This window comes from Eurytemora carolleeae, unplaced genomic scaffold (genome assembly GCF_000591075.1).
Source record: "Eurytemora carolleeae unplaced genomic scaffold, Eaff_2.0 scaffold933, whole genome shotgun sequence".
NCBI classification, from domain to species: Eukaryota; Metazoa; Arthropoda; class Copepoda; order Calanoida; family Temoridae; genus Eurytemora; species Eurytemora carolleeae.
Genome location: NW_019396846.1, coordinates 122,376 through 140,854, shown reverse-complemented (window position 1 = coordinate 140,854; position 18,479 = coordinate 122,376). Strand labels below are relative to the sequence as shown.

At 32.9% G+C, this 18,479-nt stretch overlaps 1 protein-coding gene across 1 annotated transcript; it reads right to left on the bottom strand.

Annotated features, from left to right (window-relative positions):
* Positions 1–445: 445 nt before the first annotated feature.
* Positions 446–18,457, bottom strand: LOC111709340 (uncharacterized; the record flags this gene model as incomplete). Its single annotated transcript, XM_023482983.1, is given in 20 exon segments — positions 446–490; positions 1,061–1,136; positions 1,924–1,971; positions 3,215–3,337; positions 3,718–3,759; positions 3,820–3,866; positions 4,940–4,991; positions 5,890–5,936; positions 6,971–7,086; positions 7,901–7,986; positions 8,615–8,725; positions 9,842–9,949; positions 10,669–10,749; positions 10,809–10,885; positions 12,600–12,663; positions 13,432–13,559; positions 14,465–14,538; positions 15,277–15,360; positions 15,717–15,801; positions 18,385–18,457. Coding segments are annotated over 15 exon segments (1,090 nt in total), but the record flags the coding sequence as incomplete, so codon positions are not given.
* Positions 18,458–18,479: the final 22 nt, after the last annotated feature.

Sequence of the window (18,479 nt, the reverse complement as noted above, 5' to 3'; positions counted from 1 at the left end):
CACCATACCACCTTAATAATATATATATATACACCATACCACCTTAATAATATATATGTATATACGCCATCAGGTAGTCATCAATATTTTTCTAAGATTTAGAAAAATTATATTTTGGTTAAGTCAAGAATTTCAGCCATCTAACCTTTATAGTTTTTACGCAATATAAAAAAATAGCTAGAATAGGGTCAAACTTTAACCTAAACCTAAACCTAAACCTAAACCTAAACCTAAACCTAAACCTAAACCTAAACCTAAACCTAAACCTATACCTCCAAACCACCTGCATACGCATAAAAATACTGATTGTAAAACTTTATTGTTCAAATGCAAAATAAGAGCCGGTGTACAGCAGCATTATTCTGAAATCTTGATAACATGGAAGCAAATACATTTTAACAAAAACATATTTTAAAATTACATAGAAAAATTGTGTAAAATTTACCTAGAAATGGTAATCCTACTCCAAACACACCAGTTCCGATTCCATCTTAATAAATATAGTGTTTTATATAATATAATCTTATTCTTATGGTTCCCAGCGAACACAAAATTAGAGCTAAATATTAGAAGTTTTATTATATCATAATTTATAATTTATCATTCTTTACTTTAATAAATGTTTGATGATGAACATTTTTTTCGCAAAATTTCAAATAAAGCCTTATTAATAAGTATTTTAATAAGCCTTATTCATGACCTATTTAAGGACGTTAAAAGTAGGTCGATAACTCAAATAGCAAAAAAAAACTTATGGTAATTTGAAAGGAGCAACCTCTTTGCAGAGGTCAAAACTTCATGACCTCTGTGCACCGAACACGGAGGTCAACAGAGTCTACACATTACTGATTATATAATGACTCACATGGGTCTTCAAATATTTAAAGTTTGAAAAAAATCGAAGATTGTTCCTACCGACTTTTGGGAAAATGATTTCAAATGGCCTGACCCATTGACATCATTGTATTGAGGGTAATTTGATATTACGCTTACAGTTCTTTACAGACCACAAACTAAATATTTATTGTAAATAAGTAAATTGTACAAATTAATAACTTACTGGCAATGGCGGCTCCTACTGCACTAGTTACACCAACAGCAATTCCACCAACCACAACAGCATTTGGGTCAACACCCTTAATGTAGATTTCATTGTGATGTCCCATTCCCAATGATAAGAATAAGTAACAATGAGAAACTTAAAGTTGATTTTATATCTTAAAAAGTATAAAATTCTGACAAAACCTTGCATTATGTCTCTATAGTGTTCATGCGCAAGTCATTTTTTTTTTATCGTGAAATCATAATTAGAAATAACCAATTCTCCGGTAGAAAAACAAGCAAATCTTCGGCGTCAAACCTTATAGAAATCCAACGTATGGACCCGCTACGTATAGCAACATGGCGTATTTTCCGGGAGAACATTTTTTTATATTTTTGAAAAATTAAACGTTTTTGTAAAATATTGTAGCTTATCATTATCATTATCATAATTTCTATTTTTTTACATAACCTAGACATTAAAGGAGCAAAATAGTTTAATACGTACCTTTTAGGTTTGGAAAAAATTCTTAAAAGTACAAAAAAAAAAGTTCTCCATTAATGCTAATATGATTTCATAACATTCCGTTTTACCATTTAAATAAAAGGATTTTATGAAAATTATATCTACTTTACACTGATTATTTAATTTTTACCATTTAAATAAAAGGATTTTATGAAAATTATATCTACTCCCGGAAAATACGCCATGTTGCTATACGTAGCGGGTCCATACATTGGATTTCTATAAGGTTTGACGCCCAAATCTTCATAATTTTCTCAGATTCTTGTTGATCGGTCTTTATAAGGATTTTCACTCCAGTCCCAGGCACGCAAAAATTACAAGTATTTTCAAATTATTCAAAAAACATAAAAAGTTACCTTGCAATTATTTGCACAATTTACCATGTTTCCATTTGTATCATTGCACTAAAAAATAAAAGAGTAATAAAAAACCAAGAAAATAAATCTAATATATATATTTCTTAATTAAAATATATTTAAAGAAATTAGTTTACAATATAATTTTTTTCATTTAAATTTTTTTTACATTTAAACTTTTCCCTGCAACTCTTGTTTGAATTATAACATCCCTCTGGTCTATAATTTGAAGAAAAAAAACACAAAGCACTTTGTTGCACCAAATTTAGGACGTACATTGAGCTAGAGGGAAAAATTAAATTGATAGTTAAAAAAAAGTGTTAATATTCACGGTATAAGAACATTGGTTACTATGACGGCCTTGTCGTTTTAGGGCCTGTCAAAACAATTTCAAGAGACCCCCTTGCATGCCCGATTCAAAACAGTACTTTTTATCCCCTTTTCCCAACAAAATAGAGGAATATTCGTAGTTTTCTATAGTCTAAAATCTGACAGGTGGGTAAAGTGGCTTAGAGTAAATTAATTAGGTCTTTCAGTAAAGGTATAAAGTGCATAGCCCCAATTTTTCAAGGCCAGCTCATTAAAAAAACAAGACGGCCAACTTCAATGGTTGGTTGGGTGCTAGAAAGGTTTTCTAAAAATGTTGGAAAAACGTTAAAAAAATATTTGTTGGCAAATTTTGACATAGAAAGACGACTTTTAAACTCAAATTAGGACTTAAACTAGTTCAATGAACATTAAACATAGAAATTGTACAGTGTAAATAGACCCTTTTCAATTAATTGTACTTTGCTAAGTTACTAGTAAACATTTTTGCATTGTAACAATATCAAAACGCTAAAGTATTGCTATAATGTCGTCTTTCTATTCCATTGTTTTCTGGTTATCTCGGTAGCTAAAATTATAAAAAAAGGTATGGGCGATATTAGTTTTTATTTTTAAATCACCGACCAGCCTTTAGATCGCCCTATTCTACCCTATTCCTAACCCTGCACTTTGCATTCATATTATGTATCTCAATTATATTAGTGTTGCTGAAAAGTCACGAAGATTCAATGTGCTACAAATTATCCTGATAGTGAATGTCCTGGGGAAAAACAGAAAGAGGGGGGGGGGCAGACGTCACTTTTATACTTAAAGAACCACAATTAAAAAATAATTAATTAATTTTAAAAGGAAACACAGAAATAACTCTATAATTCTAAAACACAAAGGTTTAGATGGTTTAACTATTGCGTATCTGAAAGTCACATGAAATGAATGAAGTACATTAATGCACATCTCTAATTACCCTGTATATATTGTAAGCATATCCTTCAAATGCTTCCAGATTACATTTTGTATTTGTGAGATCACATGTTGTATTCCGGTTGGTTCTGCACATTTCATTATCCTTATCCAACCTGTCTCCAACCTGAATTAAATGAGTTTTTGGCAAAAACTCTGATTTTTCTAATCCGTATATCTTTGCAACCTGATGGTGTAAACCTATGATATTTCTAACTTTGACTATTTGATATAACATAAGATAGAATTAAAAAATTTAAGTTTGTGATCACGTTAAACTAAAGTAAATTATTCATAATATTAAAATCTTATATGTTATCAATCATAACTCCTCATATAGAAGAGCTATTGTGAAGAACAAAAATGGTTTGAATTTCTAATATTTAACCAGATAAATTTGTTTATTTCATACTTCTCAGTGAAATCAAACCTAGAAGAGCAACAACCTCGAAAATATTACTTTTCTCCTTCTATTTATAAGTAACAAAAATAAGCAATAATATTTACCGCAATCTCACACTGTTTCGGTCTTGTATATCCAACTGGGGGCTGAAAAATATTAAACTTTTATAATTCACTGATTTTAAAAGAAATTAAAAATTAAAATACCTTGTGATTATATTGTTCAGCGATCCAATCCAGATAACACCTTGCATCTAGTAAATCCAATTCTCATTTCTTAGCAATATATGATTACTGATGGTTAGCGTTATGAAGCCTATTTACCCTGAAGTCTGTTGTCANACAAATCTATACCATTTTATACGTTTTTGGAAAGCCGTTGGGTTCTTCAATAATCTGCAATAAAAATGGCAAATTTTATTGCGAAATCTAGTTAATAAGCAAAACCAAATACTTATTGAAAAACCTAGCTAATATTGATAGGCAAAAAATGTGCAAAAAACTTGCGCAAATGGCAACAAATCATACATTTTTAAAAGCCATTGACCCAGCAAATTCAGATCTGCAAAAACATTTTACAATTTGTTTAAACCTGCATGTGTATTCAAGAAAAACTGAAAAAGTAGGTTTAAGAGCCCAGCTTTGAGCCTTAAGTAATGGGCATTTGTTAGTTGAAAAATTCAGAAAATTTGAGCTTCCTAGCTCTCATACTTTTCAGTTATTGCAAAAAAAACGATAGTGGGGGGGGGGGGTCAAATGCTCATCCCTGTTTATAAACAGAACAATAGATTTAACCAAATAGAGTCTAGTACAATAGATGGCAATGTAGAATTTGTACACTCTGAGTACAGCTGTATTCTTACGTCACAAGTGTCAACAGTTTTATGTTATTATAAATAGTGATAATTTTAGAATAAAGTGCTTATCTTCCAGTAAAACAAGTGCAATTTTATGTTTTCATTAGTTTCTCTTTTTACACTTTTTTCTTTAATCTTAGAAAACATGTCAACTAATGTGAGACAATTTCGGCGTTATTGTTATTTTGGACACTTGTGACGTTGTGTATAATTGGTCCATTTCTCTGTTGCCATCTATTGTAATTGATAATCTATTTGGATAGAATTAAAACCACAGAGCACAAAAAAATTGTTTGGGCGTTGAGCAAAAAAATGCAAAACATTAAATAAAAAAATTCTTCTAAAATCCCATTTGCGATTTTAGCAGCGGAGCCATTAAAAATCTTGTGCTTTGGCAATTTTATTGGCTTTTCCAAATAAACATTTTGTCAATTAAAAGTTTTGTTTTATAGAAATTTGCATGGATTTTCCTGTAAATACTGCAGGATTCTCCGACCTGATTTGCAGTTTAGGAACAGATGTCTAAAATACATTTTTATTAAATATATCCCAAGGGTTTATATCCCGGCCAAGGGTTTATCATTGAATCCCGAGGGGTTTAAATTTCTTCTATTTGCTACACTTTTCTTTCTTCTTTTTGAATAAATGTAAATTGTGAAAAAAAGAAATACACAATATATACAGGGTGGCCGAAAAAAAACGGGGATTAACGTTTTTAAATCTAGTGTAAACCGACCAAGGGTTTAGCCATATGTACATAAGCTGATTTAAGTTCATTTCTCCCAGCCGGGGAAATGATGCATAGTAAATACAATCTATAAAGCCTAAATAGTCCGGAGTCGGTCCAAGGGTATTGAACTCCAAGTATGTGTGCAACCCTAAATATAGAACAGTGTTGAACAAATATGGCCAAGAGCTGGCCGCGGGGTGCAGTGAACTCGGAGTATGGGCAGCCTAACAACAATCTCCGGAGAGTATTGAACCCTTTCTTATCTAGAGAAATAGGGAAGTTAGGGAATAGTATAATGCTGGAGAAAGGAGGAACGGCATTATCTGCCGGCAGAGAAAGCAATATCGTCGGCCATCTTATGCCCCAAAATGAAGTCAGTCAGCACCAATTATCTGAAGAGAAGAGTTGAATGGAAATATATTCGCCCCTAGGGGAGAGAAAAAAACTATGCTTAGAAATTCTAAAATGAAAACCTAATTAGATTACTTTGATGTTCATATTTCAAATTATTTTATTAAATAGGCCCAAATATATTGCCATGCAAAACTAAAAACTATTTTAAAAGAGCTAATTTTCGAGTTCTTTTTAAGGATTAAAAGGGCTGAAAAGTCCTAAAACCTGTTTTTTGGGCCACCTTGTTTATTGTCATTGATGAATTATCGGATTCGACTTATGTTTGAAAATCTTTACCTTTCTAGAATTGCTATTTACTAAAGACACAAACGTTTGGTCACAGCCTTAAACATACAATCATAGATTAATAACAACACAGAGCAATAGATGTCGTCTTTTCAAGATATAGGGGTTTTTCGTTCACAATAACCCGGAGACAGTGGCCCGAAGGATTTACGCGCATGCTGCGAGGAACAATTTATCTCTCTCTATCTTGTAATTCAACGCAGCATGCGGGTAACTCCTTTTGGCTTCTGTCACAGGGTTATTGTGAACGAAAAACCCTGAAATCTTGAAAAGATGACATCCAGTGTTTTATATGTGTTGTTATTAATCTATGCATACAATTATATTTACCAGGCACTAGATTTAATCAATAGCTGAACTGGGTCCGAATTTAATGAATTTGAGCTTCCTACCGCCGGTTCAAATTTGAATCAACGCTTCAATTCCTGCCTTAATCTTTAACTTTGTATCGGTGGTTCAAATTTGAACTGGCCGTTTAGCAACGTAGCTCAAATTCATTAAATTTTGTCCCTGAGCAAGTTAAAGCTGAAGAGAACTGGTTGAACTTCGTCTACAATCTACATAGTTCAACCATCTTAATCTAATCTAATAGTTAAACACAAAAAAAGACTCCGGTTGTTCACTATATCAAGCTTAAAGACTAAGGCAGTTGTAGTTGAGTGAACTCTAAATATTTTGATTAAAAAAAATAATGATTTGACAGGCTGATATTCAAACTTTATATCTGTTATTTTTTTCTGGGCCAGGGGTCAACTAATTAAAACTTCAGATTTTTTTCTTCAAAATTCAATTTTTAAAATGCCACGGGCAACGCCGGAAACTTCAGCTAGTTAAATGCATATAAAAGACCAATGTACATTTTCAATCTCTGATACATAAATAGTTGGAGTACCTGGCGTTGGCAAGGTACAGAATTAAATTTGTTCACCCCCCTAGGGACGGGATATTCAAAATATGTCAGCTAATTTGTACAACAGTTTTGCCAGCATTAAATAAGAATTAATTAAAATAATTGACAAAGACGATATTAAAATCGTCAGAGAATTCCCATGTTTATTGGGACACCATGTACCTTTTGATATAGAGAGAGTTCCTGCCCAATGGAACCTTGAAATATTTTGTTTTCCAGATAATTCCCAGGGAGCTCTCAGTGCTACAGGAGAACCAGAGTTACCAAACTCTACGCAGCTAAATAAACCAGATAAAGAGATTGTTCAGAAAGGAATTGAGTCTTTGTCACAAACTAAGATTTTCTAATTTCTATATCTTTGTAACCCAATGCCGTAGATCTTAGATATTTCAAACTATGAATTCTGTTGGATGAAATAAAAAAGTTTGAAATATCAAAGGTTTAAACAATCAGTTGGAAAAAATATAGGTATTAGAACATCAGAGTTTGTTACAAAGACTCAATTCCATTGATTAAATTAACAACTACCAAATATCAATTAGAGTACTCAAAAGAAGATGCTCACCAAATAGATTATCAAGTACAATAGGTGGCAACAGAGAAATTAACCAAATATAAACGATGTCACAAGTGTCAAATATAACAAGGAAAGCGAAATTTTCTCACATTAGTTGACATGTTTTCCAAGATTAAATAAAAACGTGTAAAAACAGATACTAAAGAACACATATAATTGCACTTATTTTATTGTAAGAAAAGCACTTTATTCTAAAATTATCACTATTATTGATGATTTTGTCGGGCAAAAAAACTGAATTGACACTTGTGACGACAGAATACAACTGTACTGAGAGTGTACAAATTCTACGTTGCCATCTATTGTACTAGACTCTATATGATGCTCACATTCAGAGCTAGGTACAATTAAAAGTTAATATAGAAGATGTGCCCGAAGCGCCCTTAAAGCCTAGCATCTTAAAATGATGTAGCAAATTGTGACTTGAAAATCTTAATCTTTTTGTTGATTGATCATAAGGAAATTACCCTATGGTTTACTAATGAGTTAGTACATGCTAAACATGTTGTTTATACCTGTCTTGAACAATGGATTTAAAGCAAATTGTCCCAGGGGGATAATATGTATTAGAATTCATCCATCCTGGATCCCCACACTCAACCTAGACATAAGTAGTAATCTCAGATTTTTTTTTGTTTGTTTGTATGTCCGATCAAAACTCAGGGATCCTTTGACCGATTTGCCTCAAAATTTTATTTCGGGACCACGGGAATGTTCTTAGCATTAGTTTTGACTATAAAGCGCTGGTTAATGGCAGGAGTAACTATTAGTAACCTGGGCAAAGCCAGGCCCGGCACTTGGAGTGTGGAAACTCGATGGATGGATCACGGGAATGTTCTTAGCTTTGATTTATTATTAAGATCTCCTGGCCAAGCTGGGGTTCCAAGCTAGTCATATATATATATATAGAATTGTTATCTCTGTTTATCTGTATGTTTGGATGACCGAACTTAATTTTTGAACGTTTCTGAACCAATTTGCCTCAAGTTTTGATTTTGGAACCCGTTAGATTTTAGGTTTGTAGGTCACAAAGATTCAGCCTGTTTATAAAAATGTTCGTCAATGTTTAAGACAGGGTTGATTTTGAAGTGTTGCAACTACAGAAAAGGATATGCGAGTTAGAGCGGAAAAGTTAAAGCCCGAGGCGTTGTGACACTTCAAAATCGAACCTGTCTTAAACATTAATGAAACTTTTTATAAACAGACTCAATCTGAACTATTAGAATTACCTTATTAAGTTTATCCTCTCTCGGTAACAAATTATCTCGTACATAAGTTCTCAAAATTTCTACAGGAGCTTTAAACGTCGGCTCTGGATCCTTCCATGCATAGAAATCTCCCTTGAAAATATGTTTATCAAACTATTGTAAACTTTATCAATTTCATTTTAGACGTGCTATTAAGTCATCGTGTTCTAATACTAAATTTAAGATTCATTTGTTCACGGATTTTGTCCAAAAATGTTAGAATTTTTCTAAATATTTTTTCAATTTAAATCAAAATAAATATGAAATTAACTTTGATTTTTATTTCTGGTTTGTTAGCAAGCTTTTATAAAACTATTGTGCACTTGTGGTGGTGCTATATAAATTCATTGGTTCCCGGATTTTTAATTTTTTTAATTTTTATGATTCTTTAAAAGCTTAAATTCACACTCTTTTCCATTTTTAAAACTTTTTATTTCTGCCTTTTCAGAAAATTTTCTAGAAATAACCATTACATTAAGACAATTGCACACAAACATTTTATAAAACTTTTCTGTTTTTGCTAAACTATAATTTTCTATTCACTACATGTTTCAAAGTAGTTGATTTTTAGATTTAATTTTACAAACTTTCACAATCGATGAATTCATAGTTTGAAATATTAAAGGTCTACGACATCATGTTGTAAAGATAAAGGAATTGGAAAAAGTGTATATGTGGCGAGAAATATTAGATCATTTGCTCTGTATCAATCTAAAAATTGTATGATTTAGCTTTGGTATACGACATTTTTTCAAAGAGTCAAAAATAAATACAACTATGGTTTCTAGCGAAAAAGAAAATCGCATTTTTCCAAATTCGTTTACTGGCGAAAAATGCGAAACTTTTCGTTTTTTCGCGAAATTTCGCTTCATTCTGTTTTGCGAAAAAATGCGAAATTTTCTAGAATAGGAAATGCGAAAATAACCCGAAAAAATGCGAAAGGATTTTAGCGAAAATTTTGCATAAAAATAATGGTAAATACAGTCGATTTAAAAGATTTTTTCTTGTATTTTTTTTTAGAAAATTCGAATCGTTTACGCATTCTTTTTTGCGGTTCAGCAGTTTATCCAGGTATAGCTGACATATTTATACATGCATATATATATACGTATATATATGCTTTATTATATAGATCATTTAAACATTAATATTCAGATTGAAAAATTATCATTTTTTTCAAAATGTTGCCTAATATTATATATCACTTACAGGGTAGGCATTGTTATATTGACTGAAGGATAGTTTAGGAAGACAGGCTGGGTAAATAGTTTTATTTGCAATCGGATCTACATTGTCAGAATTTAAAGCTCTCAACTCCTAAAAATAGAAATATTTAATTCTTGAAACTTTTCATTTTGTATAGTCAGAACCAGAAAACTGTGGAATAGACAGACGACTTTCAGACTCAAGCTATAGGATTTTAGATAGTTCATATGTATCGTTGAACGCCTGAGATTCTCAGGTTTCAGTCTATACCCCCTTTTACAGTCTCTTTACAGCCCCTTTACAGCCCAGTAAAACAATAATATCTTTCATCCCTATTAATCAGATAAACGTTTCAAGCATATCGTTGTGAATCGGGCATTGCCAGCGTTGCATGGAGGGTCCCTTGAATTTCCGTGTACACTCCCCTTTATGATTGTTGTCTGTATTCTCTGAGCCACGGAAGTTCGTAGTAATATTTTGACTCCACTGGAGACCACCATGGCCGGGATTTCAATTCTACTGAAGGGTTTTGGAAAAATCACTTTTTACAAGTCTTTTGAAATTTTAAACCCCCAGGATGGATATCTGAATCTCTTCAGTGGAATTATACACCACCTGGATAGATATCTGAATCCTTCAAGTGGAATTTAAAGCCCCCAGTCGAATATAAATGGCCCTGAGTAAAGTTTTAACGATTTTCCAAAACCCTCCAGTGTAATTGAAATCCCTCCGGAGGCCTCCAGAGTGGAGTAGAAATCCCTCCGGAGGCCTCCAGTGGAGTAGAAATCTAACTATAGAACTTCACTGAATCGTATTCTCTCTCTCTATACCTGAGGATTCTTGACATGGTAAACAGCAATATCAAAACCAAGAGCAGGATAACCAAGCAAATACTTGGGATGGTTGGTAATCTAAAATATATATGCCTTTTGCTTCACAACTATATATATATATATCTATAATTATTTACCTTTTCAATCTGCAGAACCCTTTCATTTTCTTTACTATAAGTTTCAGGCGCTAGTTCTAGAGAGAATTCCCCACAAACTAAGCAAAAGTTTAGTAGATAGAAGCAAAGAAATTGAGTCTTTGCCACAAACTCTGATTTTATCATCCCTTTATCTTTGCAACCCAAAGTTTTAAACTTTAGATATTTCAAAATTGATCAAGATAGATCAAATAATCTAAGTTTGAAAAATCAAAGGTTAACATCATCATGCTACAAAAATATAAGGATGAGAAGATATGAGTTTGTGGCAAAGACTTAATTCCTTAGAACTATTTGCAGTTTCTGGGAAGGTACAGTTTTTTTCGTACCTGGCAAAACTATAAGTGTAAAGCAATCCCAACCAAACAAAGCAAAAAAAAATATGACATGGTGAATATAGAATATAAGCAAGTAAGAACCCAAAAATAGAATATAAGCACGTAAGAACCCAAAAATAGAATATTAGCACGTTATAACCCAAAAATAGAATATAAGCACGTTAGAACCCAATAATAGAATAAAAGCACGTAAGAACCCAAAAATAGAATATAGGCAAGTAAGAACCCAAAAATAGAATATAAGCACGTAAGAACCCAAAAATAGAATATAAGCAAGTAAGAACCCGAAAATAGAATATAAGCAAGTAAGACCCAAAAATAGAATATTAGCACGTTAGAACCCAAAAATAGAATATTAGCACGTAAGAACCCAAAAATAGAATATAAGCACGTTAGAACCCAAAAATAGAATATAAGCACGTAAGAACCCAAAAATAGAATATAAGCACGTGAGAACCCAAAAATAGAATATAAGCACGTGAGAACCCAAAAATAGAATATAAGCACGTGAGAACCCAAAAATAGAATATAAGCACGTTAGAACCCAAAAATAGAATATAAGCAAGTAAGAACCCAAAAATAGAATATAAGCAAGTAAGAACCCAAAAATAGAATATAAGCACGTAGAACCCAAAAATAGAATATAAGCATGTAAGAACCCAAAAATAGAATAAAAGCACGTAAGAACCCAAAAATATAATATAAGCAAGTAAGAACCCATAACCCAAAAATAGAATATAAGCACGTTAGAACCCAAAAATAGAATATAAGCAAGTAAGAACCCAAAAATAGAATATAAGCACGTAAAAACCCAAAATAGAATATTAGCACGTTAGAACCCAAAAATCTTCAGGAATTGAGACTTTACCACAAACTTAAAGTTAAAACTTAAACTTTTTCTCTTTAACCATTTGGTTTAAATCTTAGATATTTAAACTTTGACTTTTGATCTAAATATCAAAGGTTTATTTCATTGTGTTGCAAAGATATAGGGATTAGACTGAGTATGCAGTCTTGTGGATAAATTCTTTAGGATTCATTTGAGACATATAAAACGTTTCCACGATGTATAATTACTGAGTTAGAGTGCATTGTCGTCGTTCAAAATCATGAATTTGGGTTGGTTCGTTTTCAGAAAAAAGAGTACTGTTGGGAATCGGGCTCACCGTCCCTTTAAGTAACTATTATGTAGAAATTTGTTTATCAGCTGTTTCCTTTCTTTACCTCCTTTGACCAACATTGCCATCGATTCCTCCAACAACGAGATGTGTTATTACTTAAAATTATCCCTTGGGCCAATTAAGTAAAATAAAATCCCGCTCTGTGATTGTGAATTTTTTTCAACCCTCAGGTTCCCTCGACCAATGTTACCTAAGTAACAAAATTGGTCTGTGGAACCCTTGGTAAAATTAAATGAACTGCCGAAAAAACTGACCTATTTGTAGATCAATGGGGTCAGCCTCCATTAGTTCAGGACGAAAACCACAATAGGAACTAGACTGAACAATACTATATATACTTTGCAGATTCAATTAGGTTTTTCTTTAGAAAACTTCGACAAACTTTTGTTAAAAATTACCTTTAATAAAAATAAAAATATATTTATAAATTAATTATTAAAAAACTAGCCCGTGAGAAAATGCACAAGTTTTAGCACAATTATGCATGCGCAAAAGGAATTGAGTGTTTGCTTGCCACAAACTCTGATTTTTCACTGTCATAGACCTTAATATTTCAAACTATGAATTCTTTTTATGATCTGAGCTGAAAACTTTAGAATGGTGAATACCGAGATCAATGCTTGATCCTCTCTTTTTCTTAATTTCCGGATTATGTATTGCTTGTTCTCATCATGTTATTAATTTCCGGATTAATTAACAGAGCAGGATTATGGATATCCCATTCTAAAGTTTTCAGCTCAGGTTACAAAGATGGGATCAGAAAAGACTCAATTTCTTTGTGTTATTCTCCCACGAGTACGGTTTTTGTTGTATACAACCGGATAAATTTTGAATTTGTAAAAATAATTTAGACAGTTACAGATCAAGTATTGTGTTATTATTGGACATATTGGGAATGGAATGGAAACCCTATTGCACATATTGGGAATGGAATAGAAACCCTATAACCAAAGATTAATAATAACACAGATAGAACAATAGATTTAGTCTTTTCGTGATTTAAGTTTTTTTTAAAAGACGACATCTAGCTTTTTATCTGTGTTGTTATTAATCTATGCCTACAATGAATAAATAAGAAGATTTTACATTTTTACAAGACCCTGGATCAGCATCAACTCTGCAACAACAGATCTCCAGAGGTTGATTAGTTACTGAATCTTTACAGATCTGATTACAGTGAGCAGCAGATACAAGAATAGTTGCTTCAGGCCAGGCTGAAAGAATTAATAGGAATTTTAGGTACTTTACATAAGGCATTTTCCCAAGTGGCAACTTCCCAACTGCAGTGTAATTTCCCAAACGGCAACTTCCGAAGTTTGTCACTCGGCCTCCTACACTGTTCTAGCCGCAGCATTCGGCCTCCTACCCAATCCTAGCCGCAGTGATCGGTCCCTCTTGCAGCCTGAGGCGCCTAGAAATCTTATTCTAACTTTTGGGAAGTTTCCGCTTGGGAAATTGCAGCCCTGGGAAATTTTAACTTGGGAAGTTGTCCTCGGGAAATGCCTTTTGGAAAATACCTTTAACAGTAATATATTACTAGGTTAACATTATTTATTGCCTTTTGGCGAACATTACCGACTCTTTGAATATAAAACAGAGCAATGTTGAGTTACTTTACGTCCCTAGGGACTAACAAGTAAACCAACAACACGCTCTGGGAAGTTTTCGTGGCAAAATACGCGCATTTGTACTACTTTTCCGGGATACTAAAATTTTACTTGGCATATTCCCTCGCTTCACACTGGATGTTTTGTAGGCAAAATTGGGCTTGGGAACACTTTGTAAAGTAAAACTTCATAAACTTCTCTTTATGTAAAATAGTTGTAAATTATTAGAAATTAACTTTTCATTTAATTATGAATCAAACTGAGCAAGTGACATAATTTCGAGCAGCCTTTAAAATGCCCCCCCCCTCAAAAAAAAATACATACAAATGCTCATAATAAAACGATGCTAAGCCAATTACTATGATACTTGGTGTTAAGACCAGAGATTGGCCTAACTTGAGGCTCTTGAGTCAATTCATTTGAAGTACCAGACTGACTTTAAGGCACATAGGCAAGGCCAGAAGTTATTTAGAAGTAATCTAGCAAATCATGTTATTAGAAAATTATATAACCTGATAATAATGTAACTCCACATCTATGTGTTCCTCTGAAACCTGTTGTACGAAGGGAACAATGCCAGGGGGCTCTGAATAATAACAATAACAGTAATGATAATAATAATTTAAAAAGTTTCCTTTAAACCTTTTATATTTAAAAATTGATAAATTTTAATCGCGGTTTCTCTGTAAAATAAATAGCGGAGTATGGTCCAGAAAGTAGTTTGACAGAAGTTAAGAAAACAATAACAAAAAATGTTATAGTTACGCACATTAAAGTTTTTTTAAAGTTCAAAAAAGAACGTCGGAAATGTTTAAAAATATTTTTGTTTTTGAATTTGACAATTATACCTAAATGTACTCTTTTATTAATAAAAAAAAGAAAATTGCAAAGTTTATTCATAACCAGCTTTCAAGTTTGAGCGTTTCATAGACAGTGTAAGCCGTATTTAATCCTATCCCGATTGTGCTATTTTTGTCTAAAATGGATGGGGGGGGGGAGTGTTCCCCCCTCTCTGTGATTTTGCCCTAAGAGTTGAGATAGGGGAGGGTGATACATGTTCTTTTTTCAAGGCCTGATCAGTAAAAAAAAACAGACCTCTAACTAAATGTTTAGGGGGCCTAACTAAATGTTTAGGGGGCAAGGGAGGATTTTTAAAAAAGTTCAAAAAGTACGTCGGAAAAATGCTCAATAAAACTTGCTTTAATTTTTGACAAATACAAACATGTACACATCCTACTACATTCATTTTCAAGGGATTTTCAAACATATGAATTTCCGCCCTGTAGCGTAATTAATAAAAAAAATAATAAATTCTCAAATATACCTGGAATCACGATAAGTTTGTCCATAATCTTTACCCACTAGAGTAGCAATTTGTTTAGACAGTTGTTTCCTCAATTTCTTGACCCTAGTTGTATATTATGATGTTTATGGTAGAAATAAAAGGAACTGTATGTAAGGAAGCGTAGTTTGAAGCGATTCTGCTTGCAAAGATGACAATACCCGATTCACAAGTCTGATCATTTCTATTGCAGGAAAACACAAGAATTAAACACTTTTAAACCTAGGAAAACGAAAATGTCTTCCACATTATTGATCAGATAAAGGTTGTAATGGTACCGTTGTTAAACGGGCATTTGTCATCTTTGCATATAAGAAGGATATCACGCTTGCAATCCCTGTAAACAAACTTATAATTTGAAAATCATAGACCAATATTTTTTTTAGGTTGCTACCCCCCCCCCCCACAGCAGCTTGAATTACCTGGTTTTACTCACTACCCTAGAAGAAGGCAGTCTGAAGGGATACTTCTGCTTCTTGGACGCTGGGGCTTCCCATGATATACGCACTTAAATTATTTCTAATGTTGTAATTTGTCTAAACCACTCATAGATCTTTCTTCTATACATATTTAAAAGTCGAAAACTCACTTTCCAAATGTATACGCTCCCTTTTCAGGCATCTTATCAGAATACCACATGTACCATGCATGTTTTAACTTCATTCTTGGACTTCAAATTCAATAATCCCCAATAATGGAGCAAAATTTCAAACTAATTTATAAAGGGAATTAAGTCTTTGCCACAATCTCAGATTTTCTAATCCCTTTATCTTTCAACCCCAATGTTGTAGACATTAGATATTACAAACTATAAATTCTGTTACATCTAATAATATTTACACCTTCAGGTTGGAAAGATATAAGGAAAAATTTGAGTTTGTGACAACGATTTAATTCCTTTAAAGTAAATCAACATCAAATAACATATTGAACGGTGCTCCACGTGTCTGAAAAATTGATACGAGTTTGGCCTCTAAAGGGTTTTTAATTTCTGTTGAATCAACTGCAGCAAAAACGATCTTCTGAAGTGAATTAGTGATACATTTAAGAACTATAAGAAACTCAATTAATAAAATCTCCATTCCAGTAGACTTAAACAGAGAAGTGAGACCAGTGCAAGAAATTGTCCCGACAATGAATTCTGTGTTTATTTTATCTGCAATATTAAGTTCTTAAAATTCACCCTTCCTAAAATCAGAATATTTTCAGATGGTTTCTCACCATTAAGTATAGCCTATGAGCAAGCGGGGGTCAGGAATAATAGCCGAAGGTGAAAATCAAAGCTACAGGAGTAGCTAACAAGAGAAATTTTCTACAACTACAGCTACAGGAGCAGCACATGAGTATTTCGCCAACTACGGGAGTAGATCAAACCTACAGGAGTAGCTAACAAGAGAAATTCTATACAACTACAGCTACAGGAGTAGCACAGGAGTATTTCGCCAACTACGGAAGTAGATCAAACCTACAGGAGTAGAAAACAAGAGAAATTCTCTACACCTACAGCTACAGGAGTAGCACAAGAGTATTTCCCCAACTTCTGGAGTAGATCAAACCTACAGGAGTAGATAACAAGAGAAATTGTCTACAACTACAGCTACAGGAGTAGCACAGGAGTATTTCGCCAACTACGGTAGTAGATCAAACCTACAGGAGTAGATAACAAGAGAAATTGTCTACAACTACAGCTAGAGGAGTAGCACAGGAGTATTTCGCCAACTGTGGTAGTAGATCAAACCTACAGGAGTAGATAACAAGAAAAATTCTCTACAACTACAGCTACAGGAGTAGCACAGGAGTATTTCGCCAACTATGGTAGTAGATCAAACCTACCTAGGAGTAGCTAACAAGAGAAATTGTCTACAACTACAGCTACAGGAGTAGTACAGGAGTATTTCGCAAACTACGGTAGTAGATCAAACCTACAGGAGTAGATAACAAGAGAAATTGTCTACAACTACAGCTACAGGAGTAGCACAGGAGTATTTCTACAATTACAGCTAAAGCTACCAGGAGGAGTTAACCTGATGGAAAAATCAAGACGACCTGAGGCTGAGTTTAAAGAATTTGAGTCACGGTTTAAATTTTGTTGGTTCCACTTAAAGGAACTGAGTTTTTGCCACAAACTCTGATTTTCTAGTTTCAATATCGTTGCAACCCAATGTCGTAGACCTTTAATATTTCAAACTATGAATGCTATTAGATCAAATAGTGTAAGTTTGAAATACCAAAGGTTTACATTATAAGGTTGCAAAGATATAGGTTTTACAAAAACTGAATTTGTGGCAAAGACTTAATTCCTTTGTATTCAATTTTTCAAGATTTAAGCCGGCGCTTAATTGAAACCGGTTTTTGGGGGATTTTAGATGCGGCTTAAATTCATTAAATTCGAACTCTGGAAAATGTAGTAAATGTTTGAAAACTCCAAGTAACTTTTATAATTGTAAAAACTATACGTGAAAAAATTCTGATTTTTATCTAATATAAACTTTGTTATAAAGGAATTTTATAGATGAGATATTTAAGGGAAGGTACATAAATATTGTAATGTCAATCAAGAATGTAAGGCAAGGAGAGTCAATTGCGGTTGTGTATACTCTGTGTACATATTGAAACCAGTGAATTTTGATAATTTTGATAATTCACATAATAGTTTCCTATGACCAGAATATTTCATTGATTTTTTATGTGAAACATGGATCCCATGTCAGACTTCGACATCCGTCTTGTGTTTACATTAGCGCCCAGAGACAGTACACTGCAATACAAAAGATGTGTACACTTCTGAAATAACTTTCCTTGCCTTACATCCTTGATGTCAATTATCTAATGCTTTTATTTTTCAGGATTTTTAACCTTGCTCTGTAGTGCAATAATTTCAGACTAGTGTCATGCATTTTCATGATCTTAAAATGATCCGGTCTTAGACCAAACATTTTCAAGATTTGATCTCAACCTACCATCAGAGGTGAGAGTCAAACAATTATAATATCAAAATACCCATGATTTGTAACATTACATGAAATTTATATTTTGCTAAAACTTTCAAATTATCAATTATTTAGAAATACCTGTTTTGTGTTTACTTACGATAATATGCACAAAAAAGAGATTTTGATCTTTTTACATTCGATCCGATCAGGCCTTTAATGTCACCTACACCTTAAAAACAACTCATGGAGATT